At 51.1% G+C, this 25,928-nt stretch overlaps 7 protein-coding genes across 7 annotated transcripts; 5 read left to right on the plus strand and 2 right to left on the minus strand.

The window, feature by feature from the left end:
* Nucleotides 1–454: 454 nt before the first annotated feature.
* PV06_10896 (uncharacterized protein) lies at nucleotides 455–3,990 on the plus strand. The gene has a single exon (XM_016412489.1). The coding sequence runs from the start codon at nucleotides 955–957 to the stop codon at nucleotides 2,554–2,556; it is 1,602 nt and encodes a 533-aa protein (XP_016257214.1). The 5' UTR covers nucleotides 455–954; the 3' UTR covers nucleotides 2,557–3,990.
* PV06_10897 (uncharacterized protein) lies at nucleotides 3,279–5,770 on the minus strand. Its single transcript, XM_016412490.1, has 3 exons — nucleotides 5,395–5,770; nucleotides 4,001–5,342; nucleotides 3,279–3,905 (listed from the first exon to the last, which is right to left on the minus strand). The coding sequence occupies exons 1-2, from the start codon at nucleotides 5,682–5,684 to the stop codon at nucleotides 4,166–4,168; spliced, it is 1,467 nt and encodes a 488-aa protein (XP_016257215.1). The 5' UTR covers nucleotides 5,685–5,770; the 3' UTR covers nucleotides 3,279–3,905; nucleotides 4,001–4,165.
* Nucleotides 5,771–7,055: 1,285 nt separating this feature from the next.
* On the plus strand, nucleotides 7,056–8,439 carry PV06_10898 (uncharacterized protein). The gene has a single exon (XM_016412491.1). It carries the CDS (start codon nucleotides 7,285–7,287, stop codon nucleotides 7,705–7,707), a length of 423 nt encoding a protein of 140 aa, XP_016257216.1. The 5' UTR covers nucleotides 7,056–7,284; the 3' UTR covers nucleotides 7,708–8,439.
* Nucleotides 8,440–8,802: 363 nt separating this feature from the next.
* PV06_10899 (uncharacterized protein) lies at nucleotides 8,803–10,840 on the plus strand. Its single transcript, XM_016412492.1, has 6 exons — nucleotides 8,803–9,238; nucleotides 9,310–9,567; nucleotides 9,696–9,903; nucleotides 9,978–10,387; nucleotides 10,450–10,638; nucleotides 10,699–10,840. Exons 1-4 carry the CDS (start codon nucleotides 9,013–9,015, stop codon nucleotides 10,204–10,206), a joined length of 921 nt encoding a protein of 306 aa, XP_016257217.1. The 5' UTR covers nucleotides 8,803–9,012; the 3' UTR covers nucleotides 10,207–10,387; nucleotides 10,450–10,638; nucleotides 10,699–10,840.
* A 1,603-nt stretch (nucleotides 10,841–12,443) lies between these two features.
* On the plus strand, nucleotides 12,444–13,084 carry PV06_10900 (uncharacterized protein; the record flags this gene model as incomplete). Its single annotated transcript, XM_016412493.1, has 2 exons — nucleotides 12,444–12,706; nucleotides 12,913–13,084. The coding sequence occupies 2 exons, from the start codon at nucleotides 12,444–12,446 to the stop codon at nucleotides 13,082–13,084; spliced, it is 435 nt and encodes a 144-aa protein (XP_016257218.1).
* A 41-nt stretch (nucleotides 13,085–13,125) lies between these two features.
* Nucleotides 13,126–13,839, plus strand: PV06_10901 (uncharacterized protein; the record flags this gene model as incomplete). Its single annotated transcript, XM_016412494.1, has 2 exons — nucleotides 13,126–13,525; nucleotides 13,578–13,839. The coding sequence occupies 2 exons, from the start codon at nucleotides 13,126–13,128 to the stop codon at nucleotides 13,622–13,624; spliced, it is 447 nt and encodes a 148-aa protein (XP_016257219.1). The 3' UTR covers nucleotides 13,625–13,839.
* Nucleotides 13,840–15,666: 1,827 nt separating this feature from the next.
* Nucleotides 15,667–17,455, minus strand: PV06_10902 (uncharacterized protein; the record flags this gene model as incomplete). The annotated part of the gene is made up of 2 exons (XM_016412495.1): nucleotides 15,667–17,286; nucleotides 17,339–17,455. The coding sequence occupies 2 exons, from the start codon at nucleotides 17,453–17,455 to the stop codon at nucleotides 15,667–15,669; spliced, it is 1,737 nt and encodes a 578-aa protein (XP_016257220.1).
* Between the last annotated feature and the right edge of the window lie 8,473 nt (nucleotides 17,456–25,928).

Genomic DNA, 25,928 nt, shown 5'->3' on the forward strand with positions numbered 1-25,928 from the left:
CTAAGCCAAATTTCATGACGCGATATACTCTTAGATAGGCCCCAAAACTTCTACCGAAGCCCGATGCGATAAGTCCACCAACAGCCGCAGAAAACAATATCGCCCAAGCCAATCCGGTCCAAAGAAGCCTCTATCAAAGAAATCACCAAATATGAGGTTGTTCAGAGGGCACTCGAACCAAAACGAAAAAAAAGAATGCGCATCGTGCAGTTGAACGAAGGTACCGCAAAAATATTAATGGAAAGATGAAGCCAGCCTGCAAAGGGTAACTGCATTGTGTTCGGCTGCGCGACTTTTGGTTAGTGGCGGGGGCATCGTTGTCACGAGTTCAAGTAGGCCGAGGACAAGTCCTTCGAAAAAAGTCTAGTGATGACGCGGCCACCAAAAGTCCAAAAGCCAAAAGAAAGCCAGCGCTTTCGCTCGTAGCGTTGGAGATATAAAAGTCGAGGTCTGACTGATATTTGGCCCTAGATGAGGGATTTTTTCCATCGCTGGGGACAAGGGAACTTGCGTCAACGCTTGCATTCAACTCACCGCCATCTAGGACTAGGATTACTTGGAAATTGTTCGTCTAAACGTCTATAAATAATATCTCGACTTTACTCGCATTGTACTCTGCCAGCGCACCTACTCCTCAGGTTACCAACTCGAATTAATGGCAGCTATCAAGTCTATTGCTGAACCTGGCTACACGGGACATCGCTCCTCGAGTGCACTCAGATGCGATAACGATCAACACGCGATTGGGTGTAGAGGATACCCACCCGGGCGGAGTACAGGTGCACCTTAGGCAGTGGGAAGTAGCCCTCACCCTATAGATGAGGGACTAAAAGAGAAAGAATAAGAAGGGAGTAAGAGAAAAGAACTCAATTCAAAAGAACGAGCGAAGACGAACCCAGGGCTTCGGATCTTGTTGGGAAGTCTACGTGCACACTTTCAGATGCGACGGACCACATGTTATACTTCCGAATCCTCGAGGCTTTGTCGGCCCCTGGCTCCCGGAAGCCAGTAACGGTCAGAGCAACGGCTCAAATTCCTGAGCACATGGCCGTTGAAGTGTCGAGTTTTGAGCTCGGCTTGGAGCCGGAGGCAGTTTCAAGCGTCCGCAACCACGCCCACCCCCTCGACGAAGGGAAGCCCCGTCTTTTGGATCGATGGCTTGATGTTGTTGTGGCAGCCTCTGGTTCGAGCTTTGCACTTCTGGCGACGATAGCTATCGTCCTGCTCTGGGCAATCATGGGTGTTCGCTATGGAGGTTCAGAGGACTGGCAAGTTGTCATATCAGATGTCCAGGCCGTTTTCTGCTACGTCTTCGACTCTCTCCTCATGCGGCAGCAACTCAACTCGTACGAGAGCAGTTTTAGACTTGCAGCAAGCTTTCAATCCCGAGCCGTTGGCACTAGGCGCATGTTGAGACAATTGAAGAGTCAGGAGGTGGCCGATCATATTCCAGCTGGAGATATCGCGATCCAACACAATTCGATGTGGTCAACCAGAATACCTCGTGACGGATTGATCACGAGGGCCATCCTTTTTACTGGCCGCTTTTTGAGCCATGTGGTAACCTTGACAATGTTTTGGGTCTGCATCTTTATTTGGCTTGGCTTTGGGTGCTATTGTGACTGGAGTGTGCGTTGGCAACTATACATCAACTCTGCGACATCGGCCTTGATGATGATTTGCTTTGCCATGATCGCTTGCATCAGAGAGCTGAACCGGGCACGAACCAACGCCCATCTTCTGCACATCTCCCAGCTCGATGAGGCTCTGGAATTCCAACTCCGTCAAATGACTGGCGACACGGACCCCAACGCGGAGATTACTATCTATCCCTGCAAGGTCAACCGCCTTCACCGAGCAATCTCGTATTATGCCGACCTGGTTGGCACACTTGTGGGTATTGTTCTGCTGATGACGATTGTAGTTGTCTGGGTTGCCATTGGGCCAAGCTTACATTTCAGCTCCAGTTGGTGGTTGATTATCGGGACCTACGCAGGCCTCATTGGCATGCATGATGGCTTTGTCCTTCACAACCTCCAGTCTCAGCTGAACCAGCACCGTGAACTGGCCATGGCAGAGGCTTGGCCAGATGACGTCGACAATCTTGCGGTCATTGGCCTCACCGCGGTGCGATCCCGTGCCGCCACTAATACTAAGGTCAGCATTGCACGATGGTTGTCATGTCGGCTGTCGTACATCTGTGCACACGAGTACGCCGTCATTTTGGGCATCATTTTGATTGTCGGGCTTGTTGTTGCGGCTACCGCTCTGAAATGGTCAGTGACCGGCCAGCTGCTGTGCAATATTCCTCCCAGCATCATCGAGACATTCATCATGATGGCACTAATCACGAGTCAGAGCCTCGATGAAGCGACACAGCGCGAGCACTTCGAGCAGCTTGAGATTGCGCGGGAGACGTTGAAACAATGGGTGGCTAGAGTCGGGGTTGTCCGAATTGAGGAGAACGACAAGGCGCCGAACGTGAAGATTGAGACATGCACGTCCCCGGCACATACGGAGACATCAGGGTTGGTAGCAGAGGATCAAGTTGCATGACCGACTGGTGGATTCAGAGATGGAGTGATATTTTTTGATCGCGTTTGATCAGCCAAATTGTTGTCATCCGTAGACAGGGTGCCCGTCAAGTTTTTTGAACCATTCAACATGGCCAGAAGTAGTAGGGTTGCAAGGCGTGAAGATTGTAAAAACAATCGTGGGCGCTGAATCATCAAACACGGCTCTTTGCTCGCAGAATGGCAATTTCTCGACACTTCTCAGTAACATGTAGAAAGGGAAATCTATTTGCATTCACTCTTTCCAAGGGATGATCTGTAGGCACGTCCGGACGACCTGGAAAGGAGACAGATAAACCCTCATTTAAGTCTCAAAGTACAAATCCTTCTGAGGACGGACAAAACGAATATTGGGAAACGACTCGGATCGGTGAGCGGGGGGGCTCTCATCGCCTTTGGGTTTCGAGGGATAACTTCCCGAAGCATATGGGTAGCAACCCAACTTGAATGGAAGATTGTCTTTTGCCTTGTTGTCGGATCCGCAATTCATCGCCATGAAGTGCTGGCACAATCTCCGCCGGCATATCAAGATTCGTTGGTCGCGTCTGGCCATTTTTCGTAAGACAGATTGTGACCTAGAGTCCTCTTACAATTCTTCCGACTCAGAGACCTACGGAACGAACTCAGCCGGAAACTGGATCACCAACCAGACAAGTTCAACCATTTCAGAACTCACAGCAACGATCTTGATTCTCTATCGAACGACTTTATCTTCTTTCCCTCCACTTTCGGTTTGCGAAAGTGCATATCTCTGTCAAATTCCTTACATCTGCCCCTCGAGAGACTATGCCATTCGTCTGTGTTCTTCCCACTCTCAATGCCTTCGTTCGGTGATTTTGAAGTCCCATCTCTTTCGGACTTCTTGTTTCTCTGCCCAGGGCTAGACTTTAGTTCATGTACAATATTTCATGCTCCTCAAGTTCTTCATGGACCGAAAAACGTTGCCTTTGCCGAATAAGGCTTCCAATCTCTCCAATGAAGACCGCGACTGAACGAGATTTGCCTCGCCGTTGGCAGAGTTCATAACAGTGAACTACATTGTCTAGGCCGCTTTTCTCTGCACCGCTCTTGTATTTGTGCTATGATCATTGGTTCGACATTTTTGATGCTGTAGTAAATTTCCTCCGATTTTGAACTCATGGCGAATCTTATTCATCGAATGCGATCAGAGTGGTCTTGAAGATGTCAAGGATTGGTATGGGCATCTTCGCAGGGGTAAGTGGCATGGGTTTAAATATCTGTCTTCTTTTGTCGTCCAACATATGCGGCCACACTAGAAGTATTTCTTTCGAAGCCGGGATCCATTACCATCAAAAATATTCGATCCTAACCCTGTGTAGTGTTAGAACCAACCCAAAATTCTACATGGCCGCGCGTCCGTCGATTTGTGTCAACGTACTCCGTAAGCTTTTGCCTAATAAGCTTACCTGAACGATGCTCTGTACCCTTCGTAAGTGCAACTACAAGCATTCAAATTGAAATGTAGTTGAAATTGAAAGTCATGAAATTAAACCCCCAAGGGAGCGAGGGTGAGTTGAATGATTTGTCTAGCGCCGTCCGCTGAGAGTATGGCTGTTTGTCAATGGCTCCTATCATCCTGATCGACTCCGTTCCCTTCTCCAATCAGTCTGTGTTGCTCCGTACAAGTCGTCTACACTGAGGACGTCTGCACCTTCCCGCATCAAAATATGCCATATATGATTCCGAAGTCCGATCGGCCACTGCGGAATACCCCAATAGCGCACCTTCAGACCTCGTCGATGAGCTCCTCGAATCTGACTCCGAATTAGCTGGAGCTGGTCTTGGGTTAATCTAGACCCAAAAATGCGCCCAATGGACTCCGTAAAGCTGACGGAGGCGTAATAACTATTAGACGTGTTGTAGAGGAGATTGCTTTGGTCAGTCACAGGCCAAACTCTCCCCATGCCATTTTCTCCGTTACCGTCTTGCCTTTCCTCACATGCTGTGGTTCCTGAGACTGATCGGGACTTAGGCGTAGTGCCCAGAATTCCAGGATGTCGTTTTTGACAAGATGGTGATGGGTCTTTAGCGCGATTAGGATTCGGCCACACCAAGGAATAATCCGCCAGCTCAGCTAATGGTGCGTCGAAGAACACATCTCGATACGTTTCATTTGCTGTCAGCCACTCGAACGGCGCGTTCCCAGTTCCGACTACCGTGACTGGCCTTTCCACGATATCTGTGCCGTCGAAATAGGTTAGGTAGCCTCTGTCTCGAAGCGGCGATAATTGTGATCGTAGTTCCCACCAGATACCTGGACCATAGGACTTGAAGTCGACCAGAAGAATAAGAGTCTGTGTCGGATCGGTGTCGAAAACGCCGTTGAGAGGGTAGTTCTCGTTCGGTTCTAGTGGATATTCTTTGTCTGAATAAAAAGGAGATATCGGATTCTGCATTTCTAACAGCCTCAGCAGGGGGTCGAGGTACAAATTGCTTAAGGTGCGCTCCGAGGTCAGCGTCAATCTTCTGTGCCCTACATATACCTCAGTATCAACAAGCCATAAATCGACTTCAACGCTGCTGCAACCAGAGTCGATTGCCGAGTACAGTGGGATCTTCCTCCAGTAGTCGTTGTGAGAATGGCAGTGGATTGGTCTTTTATCTGCCGTGGCATCCGTGGGCCAGTGTGCGAAATCGAAATGCTCCGGGATTTTATTTTGGGCACCGTTGTTGAGAGTCCGTTGGAACATGTCGGGAGGGTTTGCAACCAGGAACCCCAGGACACGTTCCAAACTGCAAAGAAATCCACTATAACATCAATTAGATTGGCTCTCCAATATGTCAAATCAAGGGCACCAACATGGCGGCGAAGGTTCCAACGACCGATAATAATATTTGACGGAACACTCTCGACATTCTCGAAAAAGGGGTGCAGTGGCGCCAACTAGGGGCTTGACCAGCGTGGGTCGCCATTTTCCCCTTGAACATAAAAGAATCGGGCTGGAAATAATGCAAAGGATTCTCTTGAAAAGAAGGACTAGCTGAGTCTCGAAGGACACTACGCAGTCCGGAATTTACAAGCATAACATGGATGGGATAATGCTCACAAAAAGATGTTTTTGTAGAAGAGGATGCTAGACTTAAAGTCATTCTCAAAACGAGAAATTCCCGGATGTGATGACGCGTTCGAGAAGCAACACGCCCCTCGTTGTCCGCGGGCGGCTCCTTCCCATTCGTCAATTGGGTTCGACTTATATCATCTTCCAAGGCTGCCTGCGACAGCTTTTGTATGCTGAGACGTAGGGTCTTGTGGACTATGTCTCGGTTGTTTTCACCTTACAGAAATATACATCTCGTGTTCGTTACCAGAACGCTACAGTACCAGCAAGGTGCATATAGCTATTTCCCACACGTCAACTCAGCATTGATCTGTTGACTCAAACTACCAACTGTTGAAGATTGGAACCAGATACCTTCAGATGCGGAATGACGAGGAGAAAGATTAGTCATTTCTTGGTCATCATTGTTACTACATTCTCAGTAGTCCACCGCTGGGAACAGGTATATAGATGGGCAGGATGGGAGCCATGAGTGTGGCGGAGAACAATAACAATATAATGAAGAATGATCAACATCTCTAGTCCGAGCATAATCTCATATCCGTGACATCTGCACCTAAAAGCGGCGTAACAGTGGCAACTAGCCACAGTCGCATTACTACCCGTGCTACCATTGTTACGTCGAATCCTCTACATTGACTTCCTGGGGGCCCACCCAGCGAAGAGAAGGTACTCGCCATCCAATTCAAGTCAGCCCAGGAACCGCAAATTGCCTCGTAGCTGAGATATGTAATTGGTTGCCACCGGAAATGCATCCGAGGGGCCTTGAGATTGGATAATGGCGAACTGCGCTAGTGACAATGTCATGGTCCTGGTAGAATCTGTTGATGGTGCCTCAGATTACGGAATGGCGGGGCGACGGGCATTGCATTGAGCGGAAGATTAGAAGGCGTGTCTGTAGAAGTTAGGGATCAGGTTCAAACACTGCAGTCGACCAGGTGAGAACAGGTGGAATAATTAGAAGGGCTAGTAGCAGCAACGGAGAACCAGGCCTATGGCCAAATATATCTTGAGACAGTTGAAAATGGAAGTCAAATTTTAACCTTGAGATTGGGAGAACTTACAAGGAACGAGGAGGGAGGCCACTCTGAGACCCAGGGCATTAATGGAATTGACAGACCACACATAAAGTACTTGATCTCCGTTCTGTTCAATTTAAACCACATGGGGCAGGATGGAGGCACTGGGTGGATGGCTTACTAACTGCCGTAGATCCACCAGGGATGGTTTGTGGTTCCACGACATTTGCATGGTGGACCCTGCACAATTCTTCGATACACCGACCGCGTCTGCATCCCATATCTGGACTATCGCTGGGTTAGTCCCATGGTCTCGGCGGCTGTGAGTGTGCTCAGCCAACAGACAGCGAGACCTTCACGCTTCCCTTCGATCAAGCACTGCCTGAACGGCCAATGCGCAATTGACGAATCTATCTTAATGACATGGCGACAGAATCCAGAGCGCCGTGCTCATCAGCATGATGACTTCGACGGACCCCATCTCGATCAGCTTGTCAATGACTTCGTCTCCGCAATGGCTCCTTTCTCGGCATTGATCCTGACCATCATCATGGTGATTCTTTTTCTGATCAAGCTCTACGTTGTCGAAAGGATTCTCATGCGCACAAAACGATGTCGTTGTCATTTGATCGTCTGAGCCCAATACAACAATGTACTTTCATCAATCATCACGTCGCTGCAGGTTGCAAGGTCATTCTCTTGGGTTCCGCGGCCTATCCATTCCTCGCCGTAGCTTTCGGTTCGGCGACACTCAAGCCACCTATGATCCCACACCATCACCATATGCCACCAATGGGGACGTCATCACTCTGTGATGACAGATATTCGGCGCCATGTACTCCGTACATCTTTGAACTCTTCCTTCGAAGAAAAATAAGTCCTATCAGTGCCGCACATCACACCCGGGCTATCGTTATTACGCAATCAGCCATGGCGATCAGTCTGAATTTCCAGCACGAAAAGGATGCCACTTATGAGTTTGTCCTGCGCTTTGTTTGGGGTACGCTTTCAATCATGTGCCTTTGCTCTGTTTGAGGCTAAGTTTGTCTGCTAACCCTCACGTCTCTGGAACCGGTGCATTCGACGTCGTCGCCGAATTCTGGCCTCATCTTGCCACGATCCTTTACCGCCTCTATCCAGACCGGCCCTGCCTAATGTACAGACTCTTTCTTGGCACTATGACGGCCGAGATCGCAGGAACCACCCTCGAGACCGTTCTTATGCTCTGGGACTCACTATGGAATCAGTGGACGCTGTCCTTCAGGATCGCCTCACCAATTCTGCATGCGCTTTTCAGTGAAACTGATCGACGCTTGGATATTCTGTCGTTTGGCAAAAAAGCGAACAGTCAAAGTTGAATGCTGCAAAAGTTGATGTCAGCCACTTGAACGGACCACACGCCGTGTCGGATGAGCCTGCAAACGCAAATCGTTGAAGGCTGTTACTTACAACGTGAAACTTGCCCCGGGATCTTCGACGATACTACTTAGCTTATGTTCATTGAAGAACAAGTCGAGGAAAGCGAGGCCATGAGGCTGAGCAAGCAAGTAAATCTTCCCCTTTGGCACATCCTACAGAGAATTCGCGGAAGAAAATGCTGCTATTGGGGGGTGGAGGGCCGCCGACGAACACTATATTGTCTCGTGCGGTCGCTTGAACAGGCAACCCCGTTTTCCCCATCGAATGTAACTGTTTATATTGCCAGTAAGCTAAACTGACATGTAGCTGCGCGATCTTACGAATCACGGCAACATTGTTTTCTCGCACCTGAAGTCCCAAGTGAGATAACCATCATCCCCTGTGGTGTCTCTCTGAGTGGGACTGAGCATTAATTTCTTTCCACCGTATTTGGTGTGATCACCTAGTCGAGCCTCTCCGACACTCTTAGCCAGGACTGAAAGGTAGTCGTCCAAATAGGCTGTACCAATAGAGAAAATGCGCTGCGTCTGACTTCAGTCATCCGTATTAAGACGACATTATACCTGATATTGTGCGGTTGGCCAGCGCTCAGAGCATGCTGACGTCACAAGTGACCGAACCCGAGCACCTTCCGCCCGAGCGGCCTGCCCGTGTGATCTTAAATCCACGCGTCATCGTCTGCACACAGCTGAGACCAGTGTTTGAATCAGAGGCGACAAGGCTTGCTTTTATATAGCCACATTTCCCACTATTGGTCGGGGAGCGGCCCGCATACAACCAAAGTCGATAAAGCATCGACTCCTTCCACCTGACAAGGTCCGGCCATCCTTCATAACATCCTTTATTTCTCTGAATGATGCTTATTCTGTTCGTTGACCTGGATTCTCAGATAGCATTGATGTGTTGTTGGCGCAGACGCGAATGCTCGTTGGCCCGCTACTAAGAAATATTTGTAGATACTATTGTCCCAGACAACGAAGCTTTCTCTTTGGCGACCTCAAAGTATCTTGGAACATGTTACCGCCGCGACGTCGACGACAGCTCGTCTATCTCCTGTTGGTATTGGTTGGTTTTTTGTCTTTGTTGTATTTGGGGGTTGACAGTTTGATGAGCTCGGGGGACCTTCTCCTGCGGTCAGCACACATACGTACGCGCCCTCCTGACACCGCCTTCTCCCCACTGAATCTTCTTCTGACGTGATCCCGTATTCTTGCGCAGCGATGGACGAGCCATTTACAATGACGGCGCTCTTACACCCTGACGACGTTGGCGACCGTAAGCCGTCACGCAACGACTCGACGTTCATCGCTCTGGTTCGAAATGAAGAATTGGACGGTATTGTTTACTCCATGCGTCAGATCGAGCAAAACTTCAATTCGAAATTTCAATACCCCTGGATCTTCTTCAATAACAATCCCTTCACTGACGAGTTCAAACGTCGGACAGCCTTGGAGACCCAGGCGCCGTGCTTTTATGGTAAGCGCTTTCGCCGTCTCTACTACGACAGATCGGACTAAGCCTTTTTATGTGGCTCTTCGTATCTTCAATCCTGGGAAGCATCGCTTCCGCCTATGACAACTGATTCTCATTACTTGTGACCATAGAACAGATCCCTGCGGAGCATTGGGATGTCCCCTACTCGGTCGATCGGGATATAATGGCACAAAGGATGGAGGAGATGCATTCTCAAGGGGTCAAACATGCGTCAGACTTGAGCTATCACCAGATGTGTCGGTGGTATTCGGGCTTTTTCTACAAACATCCCGCGCTTGACAACATTCAGTATTACTGGCGCGTGGAACCGTGGATAGAGTAGGTCCTTCTCGGACGAAGTTCCTCTGGCAGGCTCTCTGGGTACGTCGTGCTGATGGCCAAACTCGCCCTAGGTTTTTTTGCTCCGTCGAATACGACGTGTTTCAATATATGTCGGATAACAACAAAGTCTACGGATTTACAATCAACATATACGACGATCCCCTTACCCTGCCGTCTCTATGGCCGCGGACACTTGACTTCATCGCCGCAAACCCCAAACATCTCAGCCACCGTATGGCTTGGAATTGGCTAAATGACAGCACATGGCGACCAAAACTCAACGCCCATGCTAATGGGTAAGCACGTGCCATTTCTGGAGTAATTTCGAAATTGGCGACCTCGAATTCTGGCGGAGTCCTGTCTACGAGTCTTATTTTCAACCTCTGGATCGCTCGAATGGGTTTTTCTATGAACGATGGGGAGATGCACCGGTCCACAGCATCGCGCTGGGGCTTTTTGAGAACACCTCCAGAATCCATTGGTTTGAAACCACTGGGTGGAAGCCCTGCTTGTATGATACTGCTTACTGATGCTGCGTACTAGGTTTCGAGATATCGGCTACCGTCATACCGTCTACGCCAATTGCCCAGCTTCAGATAGATGTCAGGGCTGCCAGGCTAACAAGTTTGCACCTGTGGCTTTCTGGCTCAACGGGGAAGACTGTCGTGTAAATTGGCTACAACAAGTGTGCCGAGATAATGCTTCGGAGCATGGCCATCTTTGTCCAAGTGGGTATGACTGGTCTCACGGCCCAGGAAAACTATTTGTCTGACGCCTGTGCGCACACCACAGCTCCAACCATGGTATAATTAATTGCCTTGGTACTCCTGCCCTTATTCAAAACCAATCTCACATTCGTAATCGTATGAACTGCGCGAGCGAGAGAGTGTTCGACCAGAACCATAACGTTCTGTACCTCTCACCAATAATGAGGGTGATCATTCAAGTCTCCCAACGTTTTTCAAACCCCTTGTCCCTGCAACGGTCAATTCGCATACGCCACAATGGACGCGCGTCGTACTCAGAGAATCGATTTGTATCGGGTGCAATGAGCCTGATCGTTACGCGGTGATTTGTGAGAAGCAAAGCGTGACAAAAGCAAGCCTTGTCCTCCACCGGATTGGTGTCCCTCGCCCTGTGATTGTGCACCCCCGAGCCGTTTCTCACTGGACCCATGGGACCCTTTCTTGACCTGCCTACGCAACGCCGCGTACACGATGCTAGTAAATAATAGATGATGAACCCTTCTCGGGATCTCTCCACCATTAGCAGCTTGCACTTGTAAATTCCCCCTCTCTCGCGGAGACTTTATTCGTCTGCTTCGAGCCAGGGATGCCGACATTCACTCGTTTCATGAATCACCCCATGAGGAGCACGATGACCCATTTTTTCAGTGGCAGATTCTGCACCGCAAGGACTGTAACGCCCGACAAGCCAGCGTGCTGTGCTCGGGAAAATGTTGCTATATAACTTATAACGACCTCGACTATTGAGATGCATCGGTACATCCGTACTTATCAAAAACGTCCTTTGAAGAAGTCTAATTTCTTCGACAACCTCAACAATCGCTTTCTCGCTATAGTCTTCAAACTGCATGGAATGCCTCAAAGGGTGTCGAGACGGAAATTTCAAAAGCTCGGTTTTAACCTGACTTCGGCCGCGGTTATTCGGCCATCTTGAGTATACCTCGGCCGACTAAGCTTGGAGGGAAGACTGTCCAGTGGGAGTATGACCACGGGAATGAACAATCAGCCACAGTTTTTCCCACCAAGCTGGTCTGTCTGCCCACCGAGAGCTCCTCACGCTCAGGTCAACCATCCGAATTCGGGCATCGTCGGGCCATCTCGAGGATGTTGCCCCTACAGAAGCTAAGCGCCTCTCTTGGGCATTCACACGCTGCGCTAGGTCTCCCGCGACACACATATTTCGTTTCTATCCCGCATCCTGCGAACGTCCGCCTCTGGCTCGACCGGCTTAATTCTTGCGGTCTTACTCTCCACCATAGGCCATTCTGATGTCCGCGTTGCGTTGTTTATGACTCTGATTCTGACTCTGGTTGGTGATGTCTTGTTGAGCCTCATCCTGACTGATTGGGCCGACTGGTTTGGTTGACGGCGCACAATCGTCCTCGGATCGGCGCTAATGATTGTCAACGGCGTCGTGTTTTCCTTGGCGAGCAACTACTGGATTCTTCTGGCTGCGGCGTCTTTGGCGTCATCAGTCCCTCTGGAAATGAAATTGGACCATTCCGTGCAGTGGAGGAACGGATGCTGAGCTCCTTTTCCTCGAACCATGACATGCTGGACGTTTTCGCCTGGCATATCGTCGCCGGCACGTTGGGCGTATCAGTTGGGGCATGTTCCGCGGGCTGGACTGTCGCCGGCTTGCAGAAACTGCTAGGCAGGACAGAGTAACGGTCTTACCGAGGTATTTTCATTCTATACACCCTCATCGGTTTGATCAAACTCGTCGTGTCGATCAGGCTGAGTAAGACCTGCGAGCTCGATTAAAAACGGCGCAGACGAAGAGCGCCAACGATGAACGAGAAGCCAGTGACCGTCATCTACGACACGATGATCGGCAAGAAGTCGGGGGATGGCAGCGGGATGTTACAGGACGATGAAGCTCCAGCCGTCACGAGGTCGCCTGGCACGGCCAGCATCAAGAGAACTTTCATGATTAAAGTGAATCGAGTAGTGCGAGCTTTTGTTCCGAGCCTCTCACCATCGACGCGGTTCATTCTCTGGAAGCTCTGTCTGATGTTTGCAGTCGACTCCTTCGCCAGTGGTCTTATCGCCTTGTAAGTCTCCTTGTCGCGAATCTTTCGTAGCTTTCCCTCCTCTTGTTGATTCGTCTCGGTTCAGTGTCCTCCCTCCCGCCTGCTTGTAACCTTCCCCTCTCCAAGCTCCCAAGCAAGAAGTCAAGCACTCGGAGGCCAATTTAGGCACTTTTTGTTGCTACCAAACAGTACCCTACTAAGCTACTATCTATACTCTCGCTTCGAAGCACCGATCAGCCTCGTTTCCTCCCTTATGGCCATCCCATTCCTTTTCAGCGCGATTTCTTCCCTCCTAGCGTCGCCCATCTCCAAACGGCTTGGGCTCTTACCCACGATGGTTCTAACGCACCTTCCCTCAGCCGTCATCATCACCTTCCTCCCACTAGCACCGACGCTTGAATTGTCTTGTGCTCTGCTCATTGTGCGCGGCCCTATCCACGATGGATCAAGGGCCACGTGCGGTGTTCTTGGCTCAAGTAGTCCGGCCTGAGGAACGTACCAAGGTCATGGGCGTGGTGAATACGGTCAAGACTATTGCCCAGGGCGGTGGTCCCATTATCGCGGGCTCCCTGGCGCAGAAGGGACACTTTGGAGCCGTGTTTGTCCTGGGCGGGATGCTGAAAGCATCTTATGACCTCGCCTTACTGGGATTGTGGTTGGTCCGGCGTCGACAGGAGGAGCGGCGCCAGGAAGAACTCCAAGAGGTTGCAGATGATATTCTTCTGGAGAATGTAGATGTCACGATGTTGATTCGGGAGATAGTGATGGTCATGAGTATGGGGACGATGACCATGTGGGCGAATCAGGTGCTTGGCCTTCACCTCCGAGGAAGTGAATCTAGTAGGTGTTGGCATCTATTATCAAATAATTGACTCTCTGACGGGTTCAAAAGGTCAATCTGTCGTTCTTGATCCCTCCATCGTATATATATCCTGGTAACCAGGGACAAGTGTGAAATCCGCATTGTCGGACTCATGTCGCTGGAAAAGCTACTCTTCAAAGCTGGGGTCTGCAGGAAAGAGTGGTATAGTCACGCCTCCAAGTGGGGTGGTCCGCTGGGAGAGATACTGAAGACACAGGCCTGTACACGGCTGTTTGGCCTTGAGCCAAGCGGGGGCAATGAGTGCACTCACTTGCTGGAAAATCGACGGACGTATTAAAAACATGTGCTCCGCTGGCATTGATCCTAAATAACTCAATCATCTTCCCATCGCCTGCCATCTCATCTATTCAAAATTGGCAACAGCCATAACTTGTCCATGTATTGGCTGATATCATTGACGCCGCCATGGTCAACAGTGCCTTGTATCTCGTGTCTCTTCTTCCAAAGCTACAACCACTTCTCGCCAACGCTGTGGCTCGTTTTAGACATTTTCTCATAAGATTCGCGGGACCTGGTAAAGAGCTGTAAAGGTGTCTGCGCTCTCGAAGTCGAGAGCCAGAGTCGACACGAAGGAATCGATGACGTTCCGAGAGGCTGGGAACTCGAGGGGACAGGTGCAATGAAGGAAGATCGAAGTGGGATGAAGTGGCTGAGGAGGACAACGTAGGTCTAGGGTCCGATGCGGAGAAAATATGTAGATTTTCGAGAGGTGGGAAAAGCGTTTCATCGTAATGTTCGAGAACATCGCCCGTTCAGAGTGGACATTCAGCTTGACCGCGAACACTACCAGGGTCGTGGAGGGTTGTTCTTTCAGTCGTCTTTTCTTCCACGCCAAGTGCTTGCCGCCCGACTTGCTCGAAGAAGCTTTTCGTGTTGATGTTTCCATGGCCAGCCACCTTTGTTCTTCGCCATATCTCCGGAAAGATGAGACCTGACAATGCTGTGCGGTTTAGGAGGGGGCGGTGACCGAACCCCAAAGAAGTCTAGTGCCAACCGTTGCGGCGTTGTTGCTGATCAGAGTTTCGGTCACTTGCTTACATCAATCTCAACTCAAGGCGACACACCTACTTTAACACTTGTCAGCAACGGATGCTACACCGTGAGAATGTTAATTAACCTAAAGTGGCTGATACATGATCAGGAAAGTCTGAACTATCTCTAGGTGAGGTTTTACGTGATACTCTACTGTGGTGGATGAGTGGTTTGTAGCCGCAACTGATGTTCAACCCGAAGCTTGACGTAGTGGCGCTCCTGCTATCGGGTCTTTTTCCAGGGGATGTACAACATCTTTAGTCCTAGCTGAAAGTAGAAGGTAGGCCTGAGACCACTAGATCTGCACCCGAGGTCGACAAGAGATGGCTGAGCAGAGTGTTAGCCAGAGTGAAGGTTCACGTAGGATTCTTCAAGGAGGCGGCAATCAGCACAAAGCCATGCTTGTCCCACCTCAAACTGTGCCGACGAGTCGTGCTGTCCGTAATTAGCTTCGTGGGCCCTCGAGAGATGCTTCTTGGTAGACGAAGCGCTGCAGAGATGGCCTGGCGCGACCTGCCACAGCTGGCCTGACGTATAAACGAGCATTTTGGTCCAACAAGACCTGCTGCCCTTGCCTGAATCCGAGTTGTTCTTCCAGGATTGGCTTTTGGTCCAGCGGTTGCTGGTGCGATGGCAAGTACACGTCCATGATCTATCTGCTCGCCCACGAATTCTTGAAAGCCGTTTCGAACTGCGTTACAGTGGTTTTGATTGGCTGGTTGCAGCATTCCATGAGTACGATTGAAGATAAGTAGCTTTGACAACTCGCAGCACAGACACATTGAAAGATCAATAGCTCGGATAATTATCAATCTGCAATTCAATGTTAAGAGCTCACACGAGACACTCCGTGGATCAATCTTGACGGCCGGTATCCCACCCAATGCCACGAGCAATCTGCTTTCATTCGGCATGTGGACAGGTCTCATAGTACCATATCCAAATGGAAGAGGTCCTTCAATCCGATGTCCATATCTGGGAGCTCGATCGCAGACTCCTTCTGGCTAATTGAAAGATGTTTGTAAAATCACTAGCAATATTGGACCATAGAGCTTCAGAGCTCCAGTCAAAGGGCACCCGCATGTTCGGCTTGGACGGCAGAAATTTTGTCCAAATCGCCACCGTTCTCCGTAGCTTCAGCGACCGCACCACGGCCCCTGGACATTTCTGCACCCTTGCGCCCGATCAGATACCAAGGTAGAGAGAACTTCTCGTCCATTGACTCCAATGACTTGCCAGCCGTCTCTGGCAAGAAGAACCACACCCATACCAGCCCAAGCCAGGTGACGGCGCTGAAAAACCAGAACGTTCCACTCGGGGCGAGGGATCCGGGTAACAACATCAGCGGGACGGCCTTGGAGCTGCCATACTGGTTGACGAAGTGAATGCACATAATCAACGAGTTGGCCAAGGAACGGACGCGCAGAGGGAAAATCTCGGCACCAATCAAGTCTTGAATGGAATTCCACCCAAGCGCCCAGGCGACACCCGAGAAGTAGATAAATACGATGGCGCCTGTCGCCGCGTGGTGAGCCGCACCCGTGAGTGGGACGGTGGCGCCAGTTTTAGTGTCGACCTTCGTAATTTGCGGTACCGCGGTCAGGAAGATGGCAGCGTAGAGAACCGAGACCAATTGAAGGGTGATGCCGGCTCCCAGTGCGCGCTTCCTGCCGAGGAAATCGACGAGGAAAAAGGCACAGATGAGGGCCGAAGCAAACTTGACCACGCCAAAGACGGCGGTGGCAAAGAGCTTCTCCGACTGGCCTGTGGTTCCGAGGATGGTGAAGAATTGAGGGGCGTAGATGGTGATGAATCCGCCTCCAGACCACTGACCCAACACTTGCGCCGCGAAACCGAGCATGAATCGATAGAGATTCGACTTAATGAGGACTAGCTCTTTTAGAGGACCGAACCATGCAGATCCCAGGGTTGCTTCCCTTTCGCGCTCAAGTTGATCCTTGATATCAATCAGTTCGGCCTGCACGTAGACGTGATCGGAGGGTAGGTTCCTCAGCTTCGTCATGACAAGTGCAGCGCCTTCAAAGTCCCCCTTCCTGCAGAGATAACGGGGCGATTCCAGGGCAAAGAAGCTCGCGATGAAGATGACGCCCGCAAATATGATATGCATCATGTTCGGAATGAACCACTGGCGCGCTGGAACTGGCAATATGCAAAGAAGTCCCTCAATTGGCGAAGTAGCCAAGCATAATGCCCAGGTACACAGAACCCGAGAAAATACAGATGCAAAGTCCACGAATCGAGCGAGGAGCAATCTCAGCCAAATAGCTGTAGGAAGGTCAGTTTTGAGGATCCTGGGAAGAGTGCAAACCACTGACGTTGGAGCCACGACTGTGGTCTGGCCGATACCGAGTCCCATGACAAAGCGGCCTGCCAAAATTTGGCCATAGTTGCCCTTGGCGGTTACATAAACAACCGTTCCAATGATCCAGACGAGGGTGAGCTGGCGCGTGGCCCAAATACGACCAATTCGGTCACTGACAATGAATGCCAGCAAGGCGCCGGCCACGCTGCCGATCTGGACCATAGCTGCGATGTTGCCAGTCTTCTGAGCTACAGCAGCGGCGTTGGACTTGTCCTCGAGCACGGTCAGGCCATATTCGCTGATGAAGCTCTTCTGCGAAATGGTGCCTGAGACCAGGCCTTCATCTAGTCCACGAGCCGTTCCCTGCATGATCTGCCTCAGTAAAGCTGCTGTGAATTATATGACTGCGACTTACCATCAAACCAAAGCACAAGACCGCGTAAGCGAGGTTGTAGTTCAGCACCTCCTTGGGGGTATTCTTCATGGCATCCTTCCAGTAGCCGAGCCCCATGGGCTGACTTCCTCCACCCATGTTGGAATGTTTGTTTTCTATTCTTCTCCAAGGTCAAAAAAGGTACGGGAAGTGGCACGGGATGTCTCTAGCGGGGTTATCTTCTGAAAAGCTTGAAAAGTGAAATGTTATCGAGGACATCTCCCCAACCCGGGCGTGTCCTCTTTTAAGTCCCACCGCGAGATGTGGGCGTGAAGCAGCAACCGCTTTCTTCCCAGCATCGACGGTCTGCAAGCTCTCTTGGCAACTGCAGCCAAATTCTTTGGATTTGCCGAGGCCAAAGCTTCCGGAGGCTTGTCAAAGCACAACGAGTATCTTTGTCCCTTGGTTCAATGCTGGTTTGCAATATGAAAAATGAGACTCAATCACACCGAGAGTGAGCGTATTATATGATCGGCTTTTCGGGTCGCGGTATAATTTTTGCTTTACAGATGAAGTTACGTTCACTTCCACCTCGGCATCCGCAAACCCAAGATATTTAAGCCCCATTTATGGAGAGTGGATCTCTCAGAGACTACGTGAACTCTTGTTGACTCGTCTGGGGAGTATAGGTTCCAGCGGTAAATGCAACAATCAAAGTGACCGCGATCTTCTCTTCGGGCAGATGCGAGATGTGTGTCACACCGTTACATTTGGTGGCATTCGATGGCCTACCGTTCAAGCCGAGCGGGAAGGCAGGAAGGAAAGTCAGATCTGCGACGGTCACTGACCCGTCACGCCAGACCATCGGACACATCCCTTGCTCGAGAAGCTATCCTAGGGCTGAGGTCGAGTATGGACTCGTTCCATTCTCTACTTCAGGGTCGCGGTTCAATTGGCCATTGGCCTTCGGCAAAAGGGGATCGTAGATCGTGCCCGTACTGATCCCACCACGCGGCACCTTCACACAGGTATTTGATTTGGGTGTCTTGGTGACCATGTGGGTGAGTACCCAAAGGATGGAACGCCGATCCCAACCCTTCCGTTTCGGCTGGACGCTACTGTAAAGACGCCTCTAGGTCCGTGGATTTGACCAAAACTGTCGTCCGGAAACCCTCACGTCGAGGTTTCCATAACGACATACTCCATACAGGATGGCTCAATGCGCTCGAACTGTTCCTCGCTTAGCTCAACGATCAGCTTTCCGGCTGTCTGCAGGGACACACTAAGCGCCACTGCTTTCGCTACTCGCTCTCTTACCCTCCAAAGCGGAGGAGTTGCGGGTAAGGTAAGCAGGACGACCCAGAATCAGTGGAACTAATTCGCTCGGCGATTATGGATAGTCTCTAGTGCTGCTACAGACTCGAGCTCGACCAGTGATCTAGTCTTGAATCATGTGGTGACCTCGATGGCACGCGCCACCACTACAGGCGGCGCGTAGTCGACCATGGGCGCCGCCTTCGACGTGTAGAGCTGTCGCGTAGTACAGGACAGTATTGTCAGTGGGATTAATGAACAAATTGTGATATTGCCGCCGCCGAAACAAGGCGATGCGGATACCAAGAAGCCGCAGCACACTTTTCAGAATATTTACCACTAACGATCACGACCGATCTCACGACCGCTGACCACCGACCGCCGGTTTTCGTGCATCATTTAACCACCAAGAGTCGTTCGATCAGTAGAAGTGTTCTACAATGCACTAATCGCCACGAGTCGGCCTTCCATGTATATTCTGAACCAATCACGAATGACCACGCAGAGTTAGCATTTCGTAATTTTTATGAACTAGGATTTGAGCATCTGTGGCCTCGAGAATTCGCTTTCCACAGCCTTTCTGAGAGCACAGTATCACATTTAGCCACTAAGGAGCGAAATTTTTTGTTAGGAGAGAGTCTCGTGTCCGATTGAGGTGTCAGCAGCGAAAATATGGGAAGGTTAACCATTTGTTCTCGGTACACAATGCAGAGAGCACGCATGGATTCCTTCTGCATAAGTGCCACGTTACAGAAGCTTTCAAGTGCTTCTAGTGCAAGGGTTGAACCAGGGGGGCATTCTGGCAAGCCAACACTGTCACATTGCCACCAGTGAACATATATGTAGGATTGAGCCTTGTGACAATGTAGTAAGTGTATCATCTGCCAGGAAAATGAGAATAGATAGTTTGAACCAACCTTGAAGGTGGTGGTCAAGAAATATTGTCGACCAGGAGATGTCGCTTGGTAATTACGTTTCAACAATGGATTTTACTGGTCACGATTCGCTGGCCTGGATCCGACCGACGGCGCCTAGAGGCTGCACTAAGGATCGGGCGAGTGACTTCTGTCCGACGTAACGACGACTGATATGATTTGAGAAAACATCTATTCTTTGTTGGCTCATGATCCCATTTGCGAGTGGTGTCTGATACGTACCTGACAGTGATTTGTCCGAGATATTATGGCGACGAGGCCTCACCATTAATCCCTGAACCCGAGGCTGACAACGTGGGGACCGATGGGGCGTTTCCACCTCAAACCCCCGGAACCCCAGACTGGCTGTCCGCATTAATCACACCGACGGTGTCCTTGTGCTTATAGGGACCCTGGTAACCGGATGGTCTTATGGATTGGATGGCCTGCTCAGAATGACCTACCAGTCTTACGCTGCCTCCGACGTGTGATTGCCGCTGCGGCATATCCCACGCTGGCAAAGCCGCAGATGTGGTCGAACCCTTCGAACTCAAAACCATGTCGGTGGTTGTGTACCCTATAGGCACGGCCATCCAAGCCATGTCGACGTCGGTGACTTGGTTCACTGTCGGCGCCATTCTTTACCAGCTTGGCTACACAGCCACTTGTGTTGGTCGTAGAAGTCATGATTGCCGACATCACTTCCATGCGTTCGCGTCTCCTCTTCAGCTACGCGCCCACAATTCCCTCTCCTGTGAACACTTGGGTGAGCGGCGATGTCGCCTCGACCGTGATGAACAAGAGCGGTTGGCGCTGGGGCGTTGTATCATCTACGCCGTATCTGCTCTGCCCTTACTCACTAGCCTGTACAAGGCTGGGTTGCATGGCAGCGTGGAACTATCACCACAACAAAGGCGGCACGCCTCTTTTCCGCCAGCGACTGGCCAACACCTTTCATTGACTTGATGTGGTCGGCATCGGCCTTACGGTTTCCGCGTTGGCTCTTATCCTGGTTCCATTAACCGTGAGGGACAAAGGCGGAAGTAATGGGGATCAAAATTGGATCTCAAAGTGGAGCGCTTAGAGAGAGAAATGATGAACTGACAGGCTTGATAAGATATCATTCTCTATGATCTATGAAGGATGCAATGTAAAATAAAAACATGGCAAGTGCTATGAGGCAGTGGGTGACAAGGAGATGCCAAGATTCAACTAGCATGTGATTTGGCAGGCACGTGACCGAGCAGCCAACAATTAGCACCCAGAGCCTTCCCTTGGCCCCGGTTTTCGCTCTTTTCATTCTTGGAGCGATACGTCTTTTCCGTTAGCACCTTCTACAACGCGACCGCTGACTAGACATGCCACCACTGCCAGAGCAGCCAGAGCCCAAAACCCGAGACCGGCCGCTCCAACTGCAAGACCAAGGCCGTAGACCGGGAGGATAATAGCGGGAAACACCGACCGGCCCAAGTTCCCGACAATTGTCCCCATCGTGTGGATCGTAGCCCGCACGCTGGGGTGAGGCGTGCAGTCATTGATCAGCAGTGACGTGGCTGGGGCGACTCCGGTCCGACCTGCGTTGAAGAGCAGTAGCATACCCAGAACTGCAATGTACAGCAGGGCCCGGTCAGCCACGGTCGCCCGGTCCGACGCCAACAATGCGCTGAACGGCGCAAGGAAATAGGTCGCCGGGAAGAAATAGAGGGCTGCTCGCCACACGCTGACCGTGCCGAATCTGTCATGCAAGCCTGGGTACACGATGATCTGCGACAGCACGCTGAGTGCCCCAAGCAAGGTCACAATGACCCCCACCCCACGTGAATCCATACCGAGACCGCCCGACCCAGACCAGAAGCGCCCGCCATGGTCTGGGTCGGGCGGGGTGCTGAGGAAGATGGCCCAGAGACTCGAGAATGTGCCCAGATGCCCCGATATTATGAAATGGGCAAGCATCGTGCTCATAACGTTCGGGGTCCATATCTGCCGAAACAGGGGTCGCCGTGGACGCGTTTGAATGGTTTCCGGGGACGTATCATTCCAGATACTCGGGGGGTCGAGAGCCGACTGGTGCTGGGGTGTCAGTCGATCATGCAGCAAGGGCGCGTTTTCGGCGCACGTCGCAGTTGCATCTTTGCTCTGATTCCGATGGTGTGAAGGCTGCATCTGTCTTGCATTGCAGAAGCGACTAAAGATGGATCGTCCGCTGCTCTGTATATTTTCGCGACTGTGCTCCAGCCCGAGGGATACTAATGCTGCCAGGACGAAACTATAAGCTGCGACGACAATATTTGGTGCACCATAAGGATATTGTTTCGCCCGGCCGTCCCCGTCGTTTCCGGCGCCTGGGGACGACAGAAAGCCTCCCTGGAGCGGGCCGGCAAACATACCGGCGGAGGCACATAGAGGAAGGAGAGTCAGGGCGCGGACGCGATACCTGGATACTACATTAGTAAGATGGTTGGCTCTGGAAGAGTGAAAGATCACCTTTTCTCAGGGTAGAGTTCGGCGGTCAAGCATCGGATCATCGATATCGAGCTATTCAAGATACCGTCCAGGACCTGCCAGGCCACAGCAGCCTGTATCGATTCTGAAAAGCCATATCCCAGCATTGCTACACCTGAAGACACCAGTCCGACAACGAGTACCAACTTTCTGCTTCCATATTCCGAGTCTGCAAACCTCCCCCAGAACAGTCCTGTACTTACATGCGCAGCGGTTTTGGAGCTGAGGATGAGACCTGCTTGAGCAGAGATGGTCGCAGGGCTTGCAGACGGGTCGAAGCGTCGGAGCTGAAAAAACATGTAAGACTTTCAAGTGGCGAGTATTAGTTCGGCCTTGATCAGCGGAGGGAGATGTCAAACTTGTATTGATTATGCAGCCAAAGGCTCAGCAACGCGCACGAGCATCAGAATTGCCAACTGTCCCTGGCATCGCCATCTTCTCAGTCAAGTCTAACGTTGCGAGGTGGCACACCTAATACCTTGTGAGGAAGCGATCGATACGATGCCTTTGTCGATTAAAGATTGTTCCATGATGCTCTGTTATCCTCGAGATACATTGAGGTTATTCGCGTGCGGGGTGGTAAGAAAAGGTGTTGCTTCGTATTCAGCTAGTGGCAATCATCTTTGCCTCCCCCCGCACAAGTCGAGTGGAGCCGGAAGCAACCATCCTCCAAAGCCTCCCAAGCTTTAGTGCCCAAGCCTCTTTGTGGAGATCGTGACGTGACGGCCGGTAGAATAAGGTTTGCACTGAGGACTAGCTCTGCGTTAAAGTACTGCTAGTGCCTTGGCACACTTTGGCTTGCGTGGCCCTCAAGGGAGCCATCGTGTGACCATGGAAATGCCACGAGGAAAACAATGGCATAGGTAAATCCATGATCCATGGGGCCATTCTGCCCTCAATCAGCATTAGGATAAGGGAAACCCATCGATACAGGAGGCCAGGCATTTTCTTATGCCTATTTTCGGTCGAGCCAAGCCCGACCGTCGATCTTCGCTCTCGGGCAATAGACACTCCTTGTCTTCGGCCGAAGGATGAGGGGCTCCTGCACGTCTGCCCATTTCTTCTATCCTCTGTGTCCCTCTATGGAAACGGGCTTGTGAATCGTTGAACATCCAAGCAGGAAAAAGAACATTTGGCGCTCGAGGCTCTGCGGACCTTTCCTTTGCGGTCGCAATGCCCGCCGCAAAAGCTGTCCTTTCCAAGCTTTCCCATGAGAGCGGTCTATCCGCAATTCTTCACTCGTCGCGCGACACTAAACTATTATGTCTCGCCCGCAGCGTGAGGCTCTTCGCCTACGGCGCCTCATTTCTTATTCTTGTGCACTATCTCTCCACCGTCGGCTTCACTGATGCACGTATTGGCTTGTTCATGACCTTGACGTTGCTCGGGGACGTCGTAATTAGCTTCCTCTTGACCTTGATCACCGATCAGGTGGGACGCCGACGGGTTCTGGCTGCTGGAGCCGCGCTGATGATCATGAGTGGTGCCGTGTTTGCACTCTGCTCGAACTTCTGGTTTCTTTTACTGGCGAGTGTTGTGGGCGTGATTAGTCCGAGGTATGAATATCATCACCGTCTAGTGTACCCAGGGACTGATCGGGTGCAGTGGCAATGAGATTGGACCTTTCAAGGCCGTGGAAGAGTCCATCATCGCCCAACTCACAGAGAAGGACCAGCGAAGTGACATTTTTGCCTGGTATACGCTATTTGGTACCTTGGGCGCTGCCTTGGGGACTGTGAGCTGTGGTTTCCTGGTGCAGATTCTGCAAGGACGGGAATCGTGGACTGCGGCTGGCCCATATAGAGTCGTGTTTGGGGTGTACGCCCTCCTGGGCTTGGCGAAGCTTATCCTCACTTTAATGCTTAGCAACGCTGTCGAGCTCGAGCGACCGAAACCAGTTTACCAGGAAGTTCCAATCGAGCTGGAGGACGAGGGCTTACTCTCCGGCAGCTCTGATGAAGACACGCCTGAACCACGTTCGAGTAAGCACACGACTGCCCACGCATCAGCGTCTCCATCGCCGACAACCCCAACTCTACTGAGTCGCCTCCGTTCCCTCCTGCCGGAGATCTCTCCAACTTCTCGACTGATCCTCGTGCGCATTCTCGTCCTTTTCTTCCTCGACTCGTTCGCCTCCGGCCTCGCCTCTCCCTCCTGGCTCACCTACTTTTTCACCACGGTCCATTCCCTCCAGAGCTCGACGCTGGGCACCTTGTTCCTCGTCACCAATCTCCTCGCCACGTTGTCCAACCTCGCCGCCCTCCCTCTGGCGCGGCGCCTTGGTCCGCTGAAAACGATGATCTTTACCCATCTCCCCTCCGCCGTCTTCCTTAGCCTGGTTCCTTTCCCTCCCGCCACGACAACGGGGACCTGGTTGGGCATGGCATTTCTCAGCTTCAGGGCCTGCACGCAGAGCATGGATCAAGCGCCCCGGCAGGCGTTCTTGTCCTCGGCGGTCCTGCCGGCGGAACGGACGGCATTGTTGGGCGTTGTGAACATTGCCAAGACGCTAGCCCAGGCAGGCGGCATCGGAGTGTCGGGCGTGTTGGCCGGCGAGAGATTGTGGATTGCGATGCTGGGGGGAGCGGGAGCGATGAAGGCTTCATACGATCTGCTCATGTTGTGGATGTTTCAGGGCATCAAGGACCGAGAAACCGACAGTAATGTTCGGCCGGGAGGGATGCAACGGAGACGAAGCGAGAATGCTTAAAACCCACCGACTGTGGTCCTTCCTGATTGGCCGCGTATGCTGTTTGAATGCAATGAAAATTGTCAAAGCAATTGGGTGGCTTCGATCAGGAAAGTGAACAGAGAGATTACTTTTTTGCCTGACTATTATGAAACCGATATTAAATCACCCTACGGCTTGACTGAACGGAGTTCCAGATATATGAGAACACAAGTTAACTAGTTATGCCTGAAAATGGTTAGGATGCGACATAGGTAAATATTAGCATAAGAACCTATCCTTCCTCTCTCTCTCGTGACACCTTCTGCTTCCGGATTTCTCTCGGAGCCTTAGTCTTGTGATTGGCCAACTTTAGACTAGGGATCCATTTGGGATACTGGGGGACCCGAATCGAGGCCCGTCCCAATCCGGTCGGATCGGGCACTACCGCTCCCCTATGCAGCGCTCTCAATTCCACCGACAGCTTTTACCAAGCTCCGTTTCTGTTACCAAAGCTTGCAACGCTGACGGCAATGGCTACAGTAAAAGCCTGGTCCTTTAACAGCAGCTTACGAGAACTCGTGTAAAATTACCTGTGTAAAGCTGAAATGAAACTGGTCGGTAAACATGCGACTCCACCTTCGCCGTACCGCTTTTATTGTGACTTAATGGCGGAATATAATGATTCTACAGGTACCTGGGGACCGTCTTACTATGTACTATCGAGTACAGTAATTAACGAAGGGGTCAGTAGCGATAGTAGAAGGCTTTCCGCGAAAGACCTCCAAGGGACTGGAGTGACCGTCATTATCGCCTTGATAATTCTAATAGTAGCAAGTTCTCAAGCCCTGTAGCACTACTTCTATAACTTTGCTCCTTAGTCTAGAGTCAAGAGGAAAGCATATGTGAAGTTTGGACTACGGGGCCGCGAGCTGAAGGTCATTTACGGCACCGGTTCCAGGAGGGCCAAGAGTCTTCCTTCCAGGTCAGTTGGCTTTATCGGGCAGACCAAAAATGACTCCTAGTATTCTTCACCTAGATCTGTGCTTGGTGCGGCTGCCACAATAAATGCAGCTTAAGATTTCGAAGGAGTACTTTCAACCTGCAACGGCAGTAACTAAATTTGGCTACCTAGCCGCCTCCGCCTTGATATTCCTTCGTGGTACGCTTTCGGTCTATTCATATCTCTTCTGCAACTTTGATACCGTCCTAGTAGTATGTTCAATTGATCGGT

The sequence above is a fragment of the Exophiala oligosperma genome, assembly GCF_000835515.1.
Source record: "Exophiala oligosperma strain CBS 72588 unplaced genomic scaffold supercont1.16, whole genome shotgun sequence".
Taxonomy (NCBI): Eukaryota; Fungi; Ascomycota; class Eurotiomycetes; order Chaetothyriales; family Herpotrichiellaceae; genus Exophiala; species Exophiala oligosperma.